The sequence below is a fragment of the Rhinatrema bivittatum genome, chromosome 8 (genome assembly GCF_901001135.1).
Source record: "Rhinatrema bivittatum chromosome 8, aRhiBiv1.1, whole genome shotgun sequence".
Taxonomy (NCBI): domain Eukaryota; kingdom Metazoa; phylum Chordata; class Amphibia; order Gymnophiona; family Rhinatrematidae; genus Rhinatrema; species Rhinatrema bivittatum.
In genome coordinates, this window is record NC_042622.1 from 72868453 (window position 1) to 72887574 (window position 19122).

The following is a 19122-nucleotide window of genomic DNA, read 5'->3' on the forward strand; positions in this document are numbered from 1 at the left end:
TCCAACAGAGCCCAAACCAGGCCACAAACTGAAGAGTAGTAAATCACCTGGACCGGATGGTATACACCCCAGAGTTCTAAAGGAACTAAAAAATGAAATTTCAGACCTATTAATAAAAATTTGTAACTTATCATTAAAATCATCCATTGTACCTGAAGACTGGAGGATAGCAAATGTAACCCCAATATTTAAAAAGGGCTCCAGGGGCGATCCGGGAAACTACAGACCGGTTAGCCTGACTTCAGTGCCAGGAAAAATAGTGGAAAGTGTTCTAAACATCAAAATCACAGAACATATAGAAAGACATGGTTTAATGGAACAAAGTCAGCATGGCTTTACCCAGGGCAAGTCTTGCCTCACAAATCTGCTTCACTTTTTTGAAGGAGTTAATAAACATGTGGATAAAGGTGAACCGGTAGATATAGTATACTTGGATTTTCAGAAGGCGTTTGACAAAGTTCCTCATGAGAGGCTTCTAGGAAAAGTAAAAAGTCATGGAATAGGTGGGGATGTCCTTTTGTGGATTGCAAACTGGCTAAAAGACAGGAAACAGAGAGTAGGATTAAATGGGCAATTTTCTCAGTGGAAGGGAGTGGACAGTGGAGTGCCTCAGGGATCTGTATTGGGACCCTTACTTTTCAATATATTTATAAATGATCTGGAAAGAAATACGACGAGTGAGATAATCAAATTTGCAGATGACACAAAATTGTTCAGAGTAGTTAAATCACAAGCAGATTGTGATAAATTGCAGGAAGACCTTGTGAGACTGGAAAATTGGGCATCCAAATAGCAGATGAAATTTAATGTGGATAAGTGCAAGGTGATGCATATAGAGAAAAATAATCCATGCTATAATTACACAATGTTGGGTTCCATATTAGGTGTTACAACCTAAGAAAGAGATCTAGGTGTCATAGTGGATAACACATTGAAATCGTCGGTACAGTGTGCTGCGGCAGTCAAAAAAGCAAACAGAATGTTGGGAATTATTAGAAAGGGAATGGTGAATAAAACGGAAAATGTCATAATGCCTCTGTATCGCTCCATGGTGAGACCGCACCTTGAATACTGTGTACAATTCTGGTCGCCGCATCTCAAAAAAGATATAATTGCGATGGAGAAGGTACAGAGAAGGGTTACCAAAATGATAAGGGGAATGGAACAACTCCCCTATGAGGAAAGATTAAAGAGGTTAGGACTTTTCAGCTTGGAGAAGAGACGACTAAGGGGGGATATGATAGAGGTGTTTAAAATCATGAGAGGTCTAGAACGGGTAGATGTGAATCGGTTATTTACTCTTTCGGATAGTAGAAAGACTAGGGGGCACTCCATGAAGTTAGCATGGGGCACATTTAAAACTAATCGGAGAAAGTTCTTTTTTACTCAACGCACAATTGAACTCTGGAATTTGTTGCCAGAGGATGTGGTTAGTGCAGTTAGTATAGCTGTGTTTAAAAAAGGATTGGATAAGTTCTTGGAGGAGAAGTCCATTACCTGCTATTAAGTTCACTTAGAGAATAGCCACTGCCATTAGCAATGGTAACATGGAATAGACTTAGTTTTTGGGTACTTGCCAGGTTCTTATGGCCTGGATTGGCCACTGTTGGAAACAGGATGCTGGGCTTGATGGACCCTTGGTCTGACCCAGTATGGCATTTTCTTATGTTCTTATGTTCTTACAAGATCCTGGCAATTACCCAAACACTAAGAAGATCCCATGCTGCTGATGCAATTGATAGCAGTGGCTATTCCCTAAGTAAACTTGATTAATAGCCGTTAATGGACTTCTCCTCCAAGAACTTAAACCAAACCTTTTTTAAACCCAGCTACACTAACTGCCCTAACCACATCCTCTGGCAACAAATTTCAGAGCTTAATTGTGCATTGAGTGAAAAAGAATTTTCTCCTATTTGTTTTAAATGTGCTGCTTGCTAACTTCATGGAGTGCCCCCTAGGCCTTCTATTACCTGAAAGAGTAAATAACTGATTCAAATTTACCCATTCTAGACCTCTGATGATTTTATGTACCTCTATCATGTCCCCCTCAGCCATCTCTTCTCCAAACTGAACAGTCTTAACCTCTTTAGCCTTTCCTCATAGGGAAGCCATTCCATCCCCTTTATCATTTTGGTCATTCTTCTTTGTACCTTCTCTGTACACAGTACTCAAGGTGTGATCTCACCATGGTGCGATACAGAGGCATTATGACATTTTCCATTTTATTCACCATTCCCTTCCTAATAATTCCTAACATTCTGTTTGTTTTTTTTGACTGCTACAGAACACAGAGCCAACGATTTCAATGTATTATCCACTATGACACGTAGATCTTTTTCTTGGGTAGTAGCGCCTAATATGGAACCTAACATCATGTAACTACAGCATGGGTTATTTTTCTCTATATGCATCACCTTGCACCTGTCCACATTAAATTTAATCTGCCATTTGGATGTCCAATCTTCCAGTCTCGCAAGGCCCTCCTGCAATTTATCACAATCCACTTGGGATTTAACTACTTTGAATAATTTTGTATCATCTGCAAATTTGAATACCTCACTTGTTGTATTCCTTTCAGATCATTTATAAATATATTGAAAAGCACCGGTCCAAGTACAGATCCCTGAGGCACTCCACTTCCCACCCCCCTCCACTAAGAAAATTGTCCATTTAATCCTACTCTCTGTTTCCTGTCTTTTAACCAGTTTGTAATCCACGAAAGGATATTACCTCTTATCCCATGACTTTTTAGTTTTCTTCGAAGCCTTTCACAAGGGACTTTGTCAAATGCCTTCTGAAAATCTAAATACACTACATTTACCTGTTCACCTTTATCCACATGTTTATTAACCCCTTCAAAAAACTGAAGATTTGTGAGGCAAGAATTCCCTTGGGTAAATCCATGCTGACTGTGTTCCATTATTTATTTTAAAATTTTTGTATACCGCTTTTACAACCAGAGTAGATCAAAACAGTTTACAGAATTTCTATACATTAAACTATGTCTTTCTATATGCTCTGTGATTTTGATCTTTAGAATAATTTCCATGATTTTTTCTGGCACTGAAGTCAGGCTGATCAATCTCTAGTTTTACGGATCACCCCTGGATCCCTTTTTAAATATTGAGGTTACATTGGCCACCTTCCAGTCTTCAGGTACAATGGATAATTTTAATGATAGGTTACAAATTTTAACTAATAGATGGAAATTTAATTTTTGAGTTCTTTCAGAAGCCTGGGGTGCATACCATCCGGTCTAGGTGATTTGCTACTCTTTAGTTTGTCAATCTGGCCTACTACATCTTCCAGGTTCACAGTGATTTGGTTCAGTTCATCTGACTCATCACCCTTGAAAACCATTTCCGGAACCGGAATCTCCCCAACATCCTCATTAGTAAACACAGAAGCAAAGAATTAATTTAGTCTTTCTGCAATGGTCTTATCTTCCCTAAGAGCCCCTTTAACCCCTTGGTCATCTAATGGTCCAACTAACTCCCTCACAGGTTTTCTGCTTCAGATATATTTTTTAAAGTTTTTATTATGAGTTTTTGCCTCTAAGGTCAACTTCATTTCAAATTTTCTCTTAGCCTGTCTTATCAATGTTTTACATTTAACTTGACAATGCTTATGCTTTTTTCCTATTTTCCTATTTCCTTCTTCCAGTTTTTGAAGGACTTTTTTGGATAAAATAGCCTCTTTTACCTCACCTTTTAATTATGTCGATAATTCTTTTGCCTTCCTTCCACCTTTCTTAATGCATGGAATACATATGGACTGTGCTTCTAAGATGATATTTTTTAACAAAGTCCATGTCTGTTGTACACTTTTAACCTTTGCAGCTGCACCTTTCCGTTTTTTTCTATTTTCCTCATTTTATCAAAGTTTCCCTTTTGAAAATTTAGGCCTAGATTTTCTAAGCTACCGCTGCTTCCTGAATCGCGCAGTCCAGGGGGGCGGGGGGGGGGGGCCAAAGCTGCTGGCTTTCGCACCCAATAGCGCCATCATAAAAGGTGGTGCGATTGGGCGCGAAATAGGCAGCGAAAAGGGTTCTTACCTTTTCACTGTCCACCATGTCTTCACGGCGTCCGCCCCAGTGCCACCCCAACTCCTCCTGTTCTGGTCTTGATGCCGCCCCCATTTAGTGATCGCATGCGAAAAGGGACTTTTCGCGTGCAAAAACTTGCTTTTCGCGTGTGATCGCTTTGGAAAATGACTCCCTTGGGGAGCTGTAGGTTTATATATTGTCCTCCCTTCCAGTCATTAGGTCAAATTTGATCATATTATGATCATTATTGCCAAGTGGCCCCACCACTGTTACCTCTCTCACCAAATCCTGCATTCCACTAAGTAGATCTAAAATAGCTCCCTCTCTCCTGGATTCCTAAACCAATTGCTCCATGAAGCAGTCATTAATTCCATCCAGGAACTTTATATCTCTAGCATGTCTTGATGTTACATTTACCCAGTCAATAGTACTGCACTGCCTAATTGGTTAGCTTCCCTGATTTCTCAGTTGGCAAGCTATTTTTATAAAGTAATACAAAAGATGGAAATGTTTTTTAATGTGCTTCAGAATTTTCTAATTTTTGCCACAGAATCTATCCCTGAATTGACACAGCAAAGTGTGAGGCTGTGCCTTAGATCATGTGCTCCCTGCTTTCTAACCCCAATATTTAAAAAAGGCTCCAGGGGCGATCCGGGTAACTATAGACCAGTGAGCCTGACTTCAGTGCCGGGAAAAATAGTGGAAACTATTCTCAAGATCAAAATCGTAGAGCATATAGAAAAAAATGGTTTAATGGAACACAGTCAACATGGATTTACCCAAGGGAAGTCTTGCCTAACAAATCTGGGTTAATTTCCAGGGTATCATTGGTAAGTCTATTGCTATTTTTAAATCTATGTATTTATTTAGATTTATTTGACAAAAAGTCTAGGGGGGGGGGGGGCGGGAAGGAGGTTTTTCCTGTCCGAGACATGACCAGAGTGTTTGAAGTGACTGCAAAGCTCCAGGGCTGAATGTGTGGTACAGCAAGAACTTGCCCAAGTCCTATCTGCTTACAGCCCTATCTGCCCCTTTTCTCCTTCTCTCCTCCCCTTGCTCCTCTGTCCCTTTTCTTACCTTCTCTTTCCTTTCTCGCCCTTTTCTCCCGAGCCTGGAGCCAGTTGGCAACCCTAGGTAGACAGTTAAATGGGGGATAGGATAATGGGGGTAGGAGGGCTTAAGTCATAGAGTGCCATAGTGGAAGGAGGGATTAGTGTGCAATGGAGTTTATGGGAAGGGAAGCCATCATGGAGGGGTGGTTTAGAGGGTATGGGGCTCCTGAACTCAGGCTGTTTGTATGTGGGGAACCCAAAATCAGGCTACCCAGGTGTGGGGCCAGGTGGGCCGCCCAGATGTGGGGTGCTGAAATCAGAGCCAAAGGGCCCAGGGGGCCAAAATCTGGGATCCCAGAGAAGTAAATGGAAATTACAATTGTACTTCGTCTTGGGGCTTATGTAAAGTTTCAGCATTTAAAAGTGAACTAACTTTTAGCACACTTTGCTACACTGGAATTCCATATGCAGCTCATTATCAAGACGGCAAAAAGTCAAGTGGAAGAAAGGATTGCCAAAGAGATAAAGAGAGGTGACAAAACATTTTTCAGATACATCAGAGAAAGGAGAAAAGTTCAAAATGGTATAGTGAAATTGAAAGGTGAAAAGGATCAATGTGTAGAGAGAGACGAAGAAATGGCAGCAATATTAAACGAATACTTCAGTTCGGTGTTCACTAAAGCGGACCCAGGAGAAGGACCGTCACTAATTAGCAAGAAACTGGAGGGGATTGGAGTAGATGTAATTCCGTTTACAGTGGAGAATGTGTGGGAAGAGCTGGGGAAACTGAAAGTGGACAAAGCCATGGGGCCCGATGAGATTCATCCCAGGATACTGAGGGAACTCAGAGATGTGCTGGCGGGACCACTGTGTGATCAGTTCAATAGATCCCTAGAAAGAGGAGTGGTGCCAAGTGATTGGAGAAGAGCGGTGGTGGTCCCGCTTCACAAGAGTGGGAGCAGAGAGGAGGCTGGTAACTATAGGCCGGTTAGCCTCACCTTGGTGGTGGGAAAAGTAATGGAGACACTGCTGAAAGAGAGAATAGTGAACTATCTACAGTCGGGAGAATTGCTGAACCAGAGGCAGCATGGATTCACCAGGGGAAGATCCTGTCAGACAAATCTGATTAACTTTTTCGACTGGGTGACTAGGGAGTTGGATCAAAGAAGAGCGCTCAACGTCATCTACTTGGATTTCAGCAAGGCTTTTGAAACGGTCCCGCACAGGAGGCTGGTGAATAAAATGAAAAGCTTAGGAGTGAGTCCCGAGGTGGTGGCCTGGATTGCAAACTGGTTGACAGACAGAAGACAATGTGTGATGATAAATGGAACTTACTCTGAAGAGAGAGCGGTGTTAAGCAGAGTGCCGCAAGGATCAGTGTTGGGACCGGTCCTGTTCAATATCTATGTGAGCGACATAGCGGACGGGATAGAAGGTAAGGTTTGTTTCTTTGCGGATGACATTAAGATCTGCAACAGAGTGGACACACCGGAAGAAGTGGAGAGAATGAGACGGAATTTAAAGAAGCTGGAAGAGTGGTCGAAGATATGGCAGCTGAGATTCAATGCCTAGAAGTGCAGAGTCATGCATATGGGGTGTGGAAATCCAGAAGAACTGTATTCGATGACGGGTGAAGGGCTGATGTGCACGGAGCAGGAGAGAGACCTTGGGGTAATAGTGTCTAACAATCTGAAGTCGGTGAAACAATGTGACAAGGCGATAGCTAAAGCCAGAAGAATGCTGGGCTGCATAGAGAGAGGAATATCAAGTAAGAAAAGGGAAGTGATGATCCCCTTGTACAGGTCCTTGGTGAGGCCTCACCTAGAGTACTGCGCTCAGTTCTGGAGACCGTATCTCCGAAGAGACACAGAAAAGATGGAGGCGGTCCAGAGAAGGGCAACCAAAAAGATGGAGGGGTCTTAATCGAATGACTTATGAGGAGAGATTGAAGAATCTAAATATGTACACCCTGGAGGAAAGGAGGAGCAGAGGTGATATGATACAGACTTTCAGATACTTGAAAGGTTTTAATGATCCAAAGATAACGACAAACCTTTTCCGTTGGAAAAAAATCAGCAGAACCAGGGGTCACAATTTAAAACTCCAGGGAGGAAGACTCAGAACCAATGTCAGGAAGTATTTCTTCACGGAGAGGGTGGTGGATGCCTGGAATGACCTTCCGGAGGAAGTGGTGAAGACCAAAACTGTAAAGGACCTCAAAGGGGCGTGGGATAAACAATGTGGATCCATAAAGTGTAGAGGATGTGAATGAAGAGTGGATGGCTCACGTGAACAATGGCTACTACCTGGCAATAATACCCTTATTCAATAAACATACACATGGTTAATACGACTCCAACATTGCTCTAAGCTTCAGCGGCAATGTGGAAAAAAGAATTTGCATTCACAAAAAAGTGGGGAGTAGCTTGCTTGTTACGGCGGTTGCTACCCCAAACCAAATAAGCTAATTCTTCACTTTCAATGCATGATACTTCACTTTCACTGCATATCCAGCATAGCTGTCTGCTTCAACGGCAGGGGAGAAAGTCTGACACGTCACGCATATCCAGCATAGCCCTCTGCTTCGATGGCAGGGGAGCAAGACTGATAGTTCACTTTCAATGCAAAGCCAGCATAGCTCTCTGCTTCAACGGCAGGGGAGCAAGACTGATACTTCACTTTCAATGCATAGCCAGCATGGCTCTCTGCTTCACCGGCAGGGGGGAATGAAGAAAGTTGGATCTATATTCAAACAACAATCAACAAGGACTGAATTACATAATCTGGATAAACAGATAAGCATGGGTGTAGCTTGCTTATTGCGGTGGTTAATACCCCTAACTAATTAAGCTATTTCACTTAGATGCAGTTCCAACACTGCTCTCTACATTAATGGCGGGGGTGGAATGGAAATAGAATAAAAAAGGTTACTAAGAGCCAAGAGAAACATAAGTATGTGAGAGAAAAAAAAAAGTGCGAAAGCTTGCTGGGCAGACTGGATGGGCCGTTTGGTCTTCTTCTGCTGTCATTTCTATATTTCTATATGTTTCTATATTAGCATGCATTTGTATACAAAGTGTGTTAAAATTAGTTCACTTTTTTACTTTGTATTCACTAAAACACTTTCTGCATAGGAAGTAATTGTAGTGCACAGAAAATGTGCACTAATGCCAAAGTAAACCATCGTATTAAGTCTATCATAGTTTATTACATCAGCCTTCTAGATCTGTCAGCTTTTGCAGGAGTGCTGCCTGACCTGCCTTTGTGCCAGAGAGCCACAGCCAGTTGAAGGAGAAGGGAAACTTTGGGTAAAAAGAGACTGTGAACCCCAGAGATCAATGGTCTTTTGGGCAGAGAAGGAGATGCCAGATGATGGGAACAGAGAGAGAGAGAAGGGGAACCCTGGGTGGGTAGAAAGAGGGGATGCTGGGAAAAGGGGAAGAGAGGGAGAATGAAGAGGGGGCGAGGAACAGGGGGTCACTGAGCAGAGGAGGGGAGAGAGAGAAAGGAGAAGTACAATGGGAGAGCAAGAAAGATAAGAAGGAGGGCACTGTGGCTAAGGACAGGGGCACTGAACAGAGAGTTGGGGTGACACTGGAGGAAGAGAAAATAAAACACTGGGGGGAAAGAGAGAGACGAGAGTTACAGAGAGGGAACACTGGGGAGAGGGAGAGAAAGTGGGGGACACTGGGAGAAAGTGAGGCAGTATGGAAAGGGAGAGAGAGAAAGAGGAATATTGGGTGGGAGTGAGATTAGGGGATACTGGGCAGAGGAAATGAGAGAGAGGGGAAGATGTGATGCAGATAGGAGAATGGGGGAACATAGGGCAGAAGGGGAGAGAGAGGGGGGATATGCAAGGCAATTGGGGGATAGGTCAACTAGTGCCATTTTTTAGGTTGGAAGGAAGGGGAGGTCATGCTCTCTCCTGATCTTTATTTGGACCTCATCAAAAGGGGTAAACAAATGGAGAATTCTGCTGGGGGAGAGAAGAGGCCTAGGAGAGGGACTGGAGCATAGAGGCCTTTTGGCCCCTGTCTCTGGGAAATGGAAATGTTTTTAGTGCTGCCAATCTCCCATCATCATTCTTGTGTCGAGGGCTTGGTGGCTTGTTATGGTGGGGCCACTGAGCATCCATTGTTGTTCTTGTGTAGGGGGTAGGAGACTTATTTTGGGGCTGTCAAACACCCATGATTCTTGTATTGGGAAGAGGAGAATCACTGAAGATCTTGAGCATGGGGGTGCATAAGATGTAAATCTGACCCTGATGTCAAGTGAGCCAGTTCAAGGAGAGATATTTTAGGTCACTCTTGGATTTCCGATAATCTTATCTTATAGAAACATAGAAATGACAGCAGAAGAAGACCAAACGGCCCATCCAGTCTGCCCAGCAAGCTTCACATTTTTTCTCATACTTATCTGTTTCTCTTAGCTCTTTGGTTCTATTTCCCTTCCACCCCCACCATTAATGTAGAGAGCAGTGATGGAGCTGCAACCAAGTGAAATATCTAGCTTGATTAGTTAGGGGTAGTAGGGGAAGTAACCGCCGCAATAAGCAAGCTACACCCATGCTTATTTGTTAATTATTTGTTAATTATTTGTTAATCTTGATAATTTATGGTACCTGCAGCACTTCAAAGAGTAGCAGCAGAAACCACAAATACCACAATATATTGGGATGTAACTTCAAAAAGCAGGAGTGGTCAAAAATCTCCCTCCTTGAACTAGTAGTGCTGTCAGGAGTATATTTTTGATGTATGTAGACTGGACACTTGTAGGGAGTGCAGTGCTCTTATATACAAATTGTAGACCTGAAAATATTTATTGTAAAATAGTTGGAACCTCATTGTTGAAGCTACCTTCAGCTTCCGTACCTGTCCTGCATGGGATACAGAAAGTCCTCTTCCACCCACTTTCCTGCTGAGCCATCAGGAGGCTGGTATCTGATATCTAAATCCACGCAGATCTACAAAAATAGAGAAGCAAATTCATTAGCGTTTGATACTGAAATCAAATTCACAAAAAAAACCACCCAAATAACACATATATCATCCTAAGGCATCATTTCCAGGGTATCATTGGTAAGTCTATTGCTATTTTTAAATCTATGTATTTATTTAGATTTATTTGACAAAAAGTCTAGGGGGGGGGGGTGGGGGCGGGGGAGGAGGTCTTTCCTGTCCGAGACATGACCAGAGTGTTTGGAAGTGACTGCAAAGCTCCAGGGCTGAATGTGTGGTACAGCAAGAACTTGCCCAAGTCCTATCTGCTTACAGCCCTATCTGCCCCTTTTCTCCTTCTCTCCTCCCCTTGCTCCTCTGTCCCTTCTCTTGCCTTCTCTTTCCTTTCTCGCCCTTTTCTCCCGAGCCTGGATTTGCTAATAGATCCACTAGGCCTGGGCCTGGGGTGTTGGCCGAAGATTTGCTGCCTTCCAGCAGTGCTGAGTTTCACTCAGTAGAGAACCTGCTTCCTCATCCAAGCCTCCCCACCAAAGCAGTTTGCAGGGGACATGAGGAGAGGGGGTGAGCCTGGCGCAGACAGAGCAAACTAATCAAGGGCTTCTTTGCTCCCTAATCCAGCTCCTCCCCTCCTGTCATTAAGGGACAAGAAGGGAAGGGGCGAGTCTGGAGTAGACAGAGCAAAGGGAGATCGTTTTGGAGAGGTTAGGAGAAGGCTGAGTGGGAGATCCTGGGGGGGGGGGGGGGGGGGAGGGAGGACCAGAATAGAGAAAGGGAAATGTGAGGGGATCAGCTGGGGAGGGAGGGGAGGATATGTCTGTTTGTGAGAGTGAGAAAGGAAGCGGGGGGGGTAGTGTTTATGTGTGTGAAAGAGAAAGAATTGGTGGTTGGTGAGTGTAAGTGTATCCCAGATTGAGTGGCAGATTAAAAAGGGGATGCAAGAGAGCTCATAAATGGAGCACATATAGGCAACCTGCTTGCTTTTCCTCACCACCACCACCACTGCAGTTCAGATCCTCTCCCCTCTGCGTTGGAGTGGTGACAGCAGGTCTGAAAAAGGGGTTAGCATTCCCCAGCTGTGCCATCTGACCCTGCATGGTAGGGGTTGGGACTGTAAGGCTTACCTATAAAATGTAATCTGTACTAATGAACCAAGTCTCCCTCTTCCTCCCTGTCTGTGGTGTCTGGTCACACCAGCACCAAACCTATGAACAGAACCATGTAATTGTGTGCATAAGGTTTATTGTTTTTCTGTCCGTTTTCTAAACAAAAGTGTGTGTGTGTGTGTGTGCGTGTGTGTGTGTGTGTGGTGGTGGTGGTGGTGGTAGGGAGGATGGGGGGGCCTGCTGTACACGTTCTGACCCTGAACAAGTACATTGGGCCAGACTGGAACCAGAGAAGGAGAAAAATCACCATTGCGGAACTCGCTATCTGGAATAATATCCCCAAATTGCTACCTTTTACTGTAATTATCTCTGTTTAGTCCTGGGGGAACCTGCGCAGAATTTACATGACACTGCACAGAATTCCAGGGGAGCCGGCTCCGCAAACTGCTGAGAGAAAGAAGAGCCAGAGCCTGTGCTTACTGCAGGGGAGTTAGCCGGGCAGGCGGTGGAGGAAGAAGATGGATGTTTAGGGGGGGGCAGGTTCCTTCAGGCAAATCAGGAGGTGAGGCAGGAGAGGGTCGGGAGGCAGGGAAACCACGCTAGAAGTGGATGGGGGGGGGGGGGGGGGAAGCAGAATTTTACACATTTTGTGCAGAATTCCCCCAGGAGTATCTGCTTTCAGAAACAAGGGAAAGCCTGGCTCTTTCGGCAGGCTTTTAAAGTTTGAGGCTTTATGGTTTTCTTATGAGCTGATTTTATACCGTTCACATTTTGATTTTGTTATTCCCATTTTGCATTAATTGTATTTTAATATTTTATTGATCAGTTTATTGCCGATTTATATTGCTGATTGTAATGTATTAGATTTATTTTACATTCTTGTATTTGTTTGTATTATGAATCTTAATAAGCGCTGGCACATTTGTGCTCATCATGGGAATCCTCTTTGTAGGCATTAACTTAGCACAAAAGACTGAAGAGTGCAGTGCAGTCTGGGAAGACGACTTTTAAACGGGAGGTGGGGGGGGGGGCACATTTTAACTGCTAAAAAGGGAAATAAAATATGCTAAGAGTGAAAAAAAGGAATAAGAGCCAGAAACAAGACCAAAAGGAAAATCAAGCTTTCCAAGTGCAGGCAAGCAGACAGTTTAATGAATCTTGTTGGAACTGCTGCTTTGACTCCAGAAATAAGAGTGGATGCACCCATAGGGCTGACTGCTAGTAAAGAATATGGTGAAGTACAGATTTCAAACTAGCTATCAGCTGCCATCAGCAAAGAAAGAGTTAAATCCGAGAACAATGACATTCCTGGCATGTTTCTCTGACAAAAGGTAAACAGAGGGTGTGCCTGTGAGACTTAGAGAAACCTTGGCTTTTCTTCTTGCTGGCTGGCTGTCAGGGCACAAAGGTTGAACAAAAGCTGGTGTCAGGGGTATCCTCTCTCTGAGCCCCTGCTGACCTGGTCCTCCAGCTTGCTGGCAGAGGGCACGCTTCCTTCCCTTTGAATCAGTACTGACCCAGTGTCCCAGCCTGGTGTTAGAGCAAGGGAAGGAGACTAAAGGTCAAAGTTTTAGATTAGCTAAAATATTGTTTATTGTTTTAGATCTAAAACCCCGCCCTTCTTCTGGAGAGGGATCAAGGCCAGGCACTTAGAACAAATCAATGCAGATAGACCAGGCTTTTACAGCAAATTAATGCACGTATATTCGGATTCAGCAGGGATATCCTGAAAGCCGGCCCCGTTTGTGGCTCTCGTGGACTGGAGTTACTTAGCCCTGTATTAGGGAGTACTCTTGCTTCTTCCTCATGGCCAGTACTGACAGGATGTCTAAGCCTGATGTGAGAAAGTTCCCTTCCCTCTCAGCCAGCACTGAAGTTAACATTCTGTGCTGATGACATTCAGATCCTGATTCCAATTACGGATACTGTGGAGAAAGCGTTTCAATTAACTTCTTTATTCCTGAATGTAATTAAACAGCTCTTAAATCAATTAAAACTTAGTGTTAATATTGCAAAGACTGAAATAATAGTGCTAGAAAGTAAAATGTCACCACATAATAGTCCTCTGTTTTTCCAATTATGAAAATCTCCAAATTAAGTTGGCATCGTCAATTAGAAATTTAAGAGTTTATATTGACCAAGAATTAGCCTTCAAAAATCATATCGCAAACAAGACAAGAGAAGGATACTATAAATTGTTAATTTTAAAAAGATTAAAACCATTGTTAAAACCGAAAGACTTTAGAACAGTCCTGCAAGCCTTAATTTTTCAATCAATTGATTATTGCAATGCTTTACTGCTCGGACTGCCTCATTCAACACTCCGTCCATTACAAATTATGCAAACTTCTGCTGCGCGACTACTTACAGGTACCAATAGAAAAGAACATATTACACCAATATTAAAAGAACTTCATTGGTTACCAATTGAACAACGTATACAGTTTAAAACTCTCTGCATTCTTTATAAAGCAATACACGAGGAGAAGGTGGAATGGCTGAACGCCGCAATACGGGCACATATACCCCAAAGAAACTTAAGATCTGCCAATAAAGGCCTACTATCTATTCCTTCGATGGTTTCGGCAAAATTCACATCAGTGAGAGAAAGAGCTTTGTCATTTCCTGCCCCAAAACTCTGGAATAAATTACCGGTTGAGATATGATTAGAAACAAACATAATAACATTCAGCAAAAAAGTCAAGGCATGGCTTTTTCAACAAACATTCAATGAAGGCACCAGTAACTTGTGAAACAAGCACTATACGGAGATAAGTGCTAAGAGAGGTTGAGAAAAAAAGGGTGATGAATGTTTTGGTATTATATGTTTTTTGTTTAGGCCTTTTATAAAAAATAATGTAACAAATTGAATAATTTTAGGATGTGTTTTTATACTGTCTGTATTGATTTTTATTTTATTTTATATTGTGAAACTTTGTAAACCGGTATGACGGTTTTTCCTAATACCGGTAAACAAATTTTTAATAAATAAATAAATACCTTGGATGCTGCTGGGCTGCCATCTTATAGACAATATGTTAACCGAAAGCTTGTGCAGTACACAGACATTAAAGACCCAATGGCACTGTTACCTGGCACTGTTGGGCCTGATGTTCTGACTAAATCCCAACACAGATTTTGTAATCTAACGCCTGCAGAATTTCCTCTTTTAGAACAGACCTAATTTAGCTGGCGTTGTCCAATAAGTTTCCCGAACTGAGCAGTATACAGCTTGGATAAAAATGCTATATGAATTTACATACTGTATGTGTCTTTACATGATAGAGACCCATAAGGGAGTTGTGGACTTTTGAGCTGAAAGTGATAGGTAGAGCAGTGTTTCCTGTCACTTCCTTTCCTCTTGGAAACTCCTGGGACTCAGCCAGTAGGACAAGGAATTTTTCAGAGGTGAGAGACTTTCCCAATTTTTTTTTTTACCTCTGAGGTTAGAAAAGATTTTGCCCCTGTTTGAAATCCCACTTGAAATGAAGTTTCCCACTTTACTTTTCTCTTCTGTTCTGGGGCTTTATTTCATTAATTTACCATCTGGTCCTCTCAGCCCAAGAGGATCAGTTCCAGCATGCCAAACGTATAGGAGGAAGTAGGATACTTGTCCAGTATCAAACGTACATCTGGCACCCCTCCGGGTTGGCCACTAGATGTCACTAACATCTATGAGCCTTCCATCCCTTTCAGCCCCTTGCAACCTGGAGAGTTTGGATTGGACGTCTCATCCTATTTAGTCCAGCCATTTTAGTGTTCTTTAGAGTCATTTTGATTTAGATTCAGAATATTGAGGATGTGCCTCCCTGTTTTATCAGGAACTTTATATTTTTTAAGAAGTTTCTCTCTGTGCACACCCTGACAGAGGATTTTCCTTTATTTAGTTATAGTGAGATAGATTTTTGCCTGATTCCCTTAGGGGCAAAAGGGCTCTCATCCCAGAGCCCTGAATATCTGTGAGGCCTTCTACACCCTAGATAGGACAAGCACCAGTGACAGATCCTTTTGAGTGAGATTTTTGATGGCCAAGATGTATCCTGATTTTTTTTAGAAGGCACTCCTGCTTAAACTTTGCACCCTTTAGAGAAGACCCCTCCCCAATACAAAGGACAAGGAGCCTTAATCTACACTCTAGATGGGGCAAGCCCCGGTGATAGTAAAGCAGCAACCACCGAGAGATTTTTCAGAAAGCAAGTATTTGGATTTTGTTGTGGGAGGGTGTTAGAGTTACCCTCTCTACAGGGTTCCAGGACTTGCACAGCCTGGTTCCCATGTTCTAAGACTTTTCCTGCCAGAGAAGCCACCAGTACCAACATCGAGGAGAAGGACCAGGATTCTGGGAGTTCCCACTCAGATCTCCACCCCATGGGATCAGGGCAGGCCGGGTGATCATGAACCAACTGGACTCAGGTAGGACTTTTCCATGTTTGAGGGGAAACCCCCCCCCCCCCCCCCCCCAGTAAGATTCTCATTTGGCCCTCTGGGAAAGCTTTTCTGCACTTTAAAATCACCACAGGAAGCTTTCCCAGATACCTGAGATAAGGGACACCTACTCAGAAGAGAAGAAAAAACCACCTTTGTACTTCAGTCAGCTATAATTTCATCTTTATTGAGAAATGGGCTTTCTTTACTTTTTACAGAATCAGTTTGTCCCTGCATCTGACACAACCCAGGGAGAAACGCACCATCGTCTGGGCCATAAGCGAGAGCTTCCCTCCACGAAAAGAATCCACCCTTGGGTCAGAGTGGGAGGAGTGCTAGATGGAGCCAGCCCCAAAGAGTAAAAAATATGTTTGTGTGCCCCTGGGACTTAACCCCCCCCCCCAGTAAGGGTTACACAAGTGAGAGGAAAAAGGAGAAGAGTGTCTTGGGCATCCATCCAGCGTTAGCCACTAACTGTGCTCATCCGATACAATCAGAGTTAGGAAAGAAGAAGAAAAAGATTGTCTATCTTAGTACTACATACTACAGTGGCAATGTTGATGATGGTCCTTCATATTTGTCTGTAGTGCTTTAATAAACGTTGTGGATTGTTAGTTTGTTTTCTCCATTACTTTTTTGCTCATTACATAGGTACCTAAAGAAGAGCCAGAGGATCCAATCCCTATCTAGTCCAAGAATAAAATTAACAATTAACAGCCTTATCAAACTCCTTCTCCACAGCTTCGGTTAAATTTTGAAAATCAAAGGATGATTTGGCCTCCAGAGACTGGACCGAACCCTCCTTTTCATAAACAAATGGTGACAAATCCTGGCTATAGGAGGACAGTGTGACAATCAGCATTCAGTGGCTTGCTCCAAAGAACGAGTGGCCGGACGTCCGGGGAGGCAGGTCCAGGGATACCCTGGCCAAGGTAAATGGGAGCGCATTGAAAAGAAGACCAGGTTCACATCAACAAGAACAGCGAGAAGGATGTTATTCCCTGAAGCAGGCAGTGTGGTGCCAAGGCACTGCAGTGTCGGGTGGTCGGTGATTGGTGTTCTGTGCAGAGAAGATAAGTGAGCATTGATCCTTTATTGGTAGTTCTGTATATACAAAGATATTTTCCTAGTCTAGCAGAGAATGCGGTGACATATGATTTGAGAACAAATGCTGGTTTATGATTCTGTTTAAAGCCCATTGCGGGCACAAGATAGCAAATTTTGTTTTTCAGCACGTAGAGTATGTAACTCAGTGACTTAAAAATATTTGTTACATTTTTTTCTTCTATTGCTAAAAGGATAAGGTAACCATGTAGTTCTTTTTGTTAGTCAGAGAAATGTTAATGGCGTGGATTAGTAGGGTAGGGAGGGCTCCATGCACACAAGCTCTTTCATTTTCTTTCTTACTCACACACACACACTAACACATTCACGTGTTCACTCTTTCATAAACATATATGCTCATTTTCCCACTCAACCTCGCTCCTCTCATTCTCCCACACACAACTCTTTCTGACACATGCTCACTCACATCTCTCCCTGTTCCCCGCACACATGCCCACTCACCCCCACACAAACCTGTGCCCACTCACTTCTTTCCCTCTCTCACACACACACACATTCACTTTTCACTCATTCTCTCTCCCTACCCTGACCCCCACCGGCAGCAGCCTCTTCCTTCAAGCTCATGCAGCCAACAGATTTCTTTCTCCCGCTGCATGGACTCAACGTTCATCCTCCTTCTGTCTCCGTGTCTCTTCTTCTCATCTGTGTGGCTCAGGTGATGTCTTCCAGGGCCTAGGTGGGCCCACTTCTGCAGCAGCCTCCCAGAACTTCCCAGGGCTGGCCCAGAGAGAGGGCAATCCTGTTAGAATTCCAGAGTCTGTGAGCCAAATCTGAAGAGTTCCCAGGTATGGCAGGAGAGAAGGGGAAAGGATCATCCCACTGGAGGGGGAATGTCCAGAGGGTAAGGGAAAATGAACCTCAATGAATTTAAGTACCTAACAATACCCCTGGTTACATGTGCAGCATTATCATGATCTCTGTATACCAAGCAACGACTGTTTAATATAAATGTGGCTTCTACTTTTAAGTGTTTCTAATTTATAAATGTAGATGTTTATCTTTTAGTTATCTTATCTTCATGTAGATACATACTATCAGTGTGAGCATAAACCTCTTAGTGGCCCTTGTAGGTTGAATTCTGTCCCCAAATAGCAGAACCTGTGTCCCTATACCTGCAACAAGGTGTTCAGGATTTTCCCTCTCAGCAGTCCATTCCCATGACTTTCTCAAGCCCACCACTCCCCAGCAACTTTGCTCATTCTCTTCGCCTGTCCCCAGCTCTGATACTAACTTCCAGGAACAGCTGTGCAGTGATGCTACAAGGAAGCAGAGTATATAGCTGAGGAGTGGTCAGTGCAAAAAAGGTGCAAATACAGAGCAATGAATCCAAAACAGACAAGGAGGATGGGATGGGAGAGTACTAAGGAACTGTGCTTTTCCAATATATATCTAATAAACACTAATTTCATTTTTGTTATGGGAAGGTGGTGGTGGTGGTCTTTTATTAAAGTTTATCTGTTAAAGCAAAAATCCAGAAGCCCTAGTTATAAACATCATCAGTGCACGCAATGGTGTCTGTTCATATAGCAATAATTATTAAGCAGTATATTAAAGGCAGCATAAAACTGAATAATAATAACTTGTTTTACTGTTATGGAAGCCCAGGCATTAACATTCAGTTACCTACCCCAGTAATGCTGTGGTTCTTGTCAACAAGAGCCTCAGTGAGGATCAGTCTACCTGATGTTGTTAAATGTTGGAGGCTGATGAGCAGTGTCCCCAGCAACCTATACAAACAATAGAGTAGTGGCATTATCTTTCAGAGTTACACAAATGAAGAGAATAAATTCCATTTCCTATGCTCACACCATGCATCAGGTACAGAAAACCCATGCAGATGGTACCAAGTAGCATGCTGGGGATCTGCTGAAGAATGAAGACATTGAGATTCTGCAGATACTCTCAATCCTTCTGAATAAGTCAGGCATGCAAAATATCATGTACACAAGTAAACATTATGAGACACAGATGGATATAACCTTGAGTCAGCCTGAATATCCTTTTTGCAGCATGAGAAAACAAAGCCACAGCTGAATATCTCTAGATATGCAGCAAATTACAGAGCTTAGGAATTTTGTAAAGTTTGTATTCAGCCTACCATGCAAATATTAGCTCTAGCCACAAGGGGGCAGCTAAGCATATTCTACCTGCATCTGTTTGCACCTGCATTGTTGTAGGGGAAGGAAGAAATTGAATACTGCAAGAAAAATCCAGCAGACGAGTAACCTCATGAGGGTACAATAAGTGATCCTAAATTACTGTGGCAATGACAATCTTACGGCCTCTTTTTAAGGGATATCATACTATTTTATTTGCTGCGCTATAGAAATTTCACCTCCTGCAGTGCTAATAATCATGGATTCCACCAGCAGCAATGACATAAATAATGCCTTGTAGTCTGAAAAAAAATGCAT

General features: G+C 43.0%; 1 protein-coding gene across 1 annotated transcript in view; it reads right to left on the bottom strand.

Moving 5' to 3' along the window:
- The window catches only part of LOC115097189 (fer-1-like protein 4), a 359866-nt gene that overhangs the window by 246562 nt on the left and 94182 nt on the right, over positions 1 to 19122 (bottom strand). The window contains exons 4-5 of the mRNA XM_029612774.1: positions 18336 to 18435; positions 9969 to 10060 (exon numbers count right to left, since the gene is read on the bottom strand). Coding sequence (XP_029468634.1) covers positions 9969 to 10060; positions 18336 to 18435 — 192 coding nt within the window. The remainder of the gene's footprint in view (positions 1 to 9968; positions 10061 to 18335; positions 18436 to 19122) is intronic.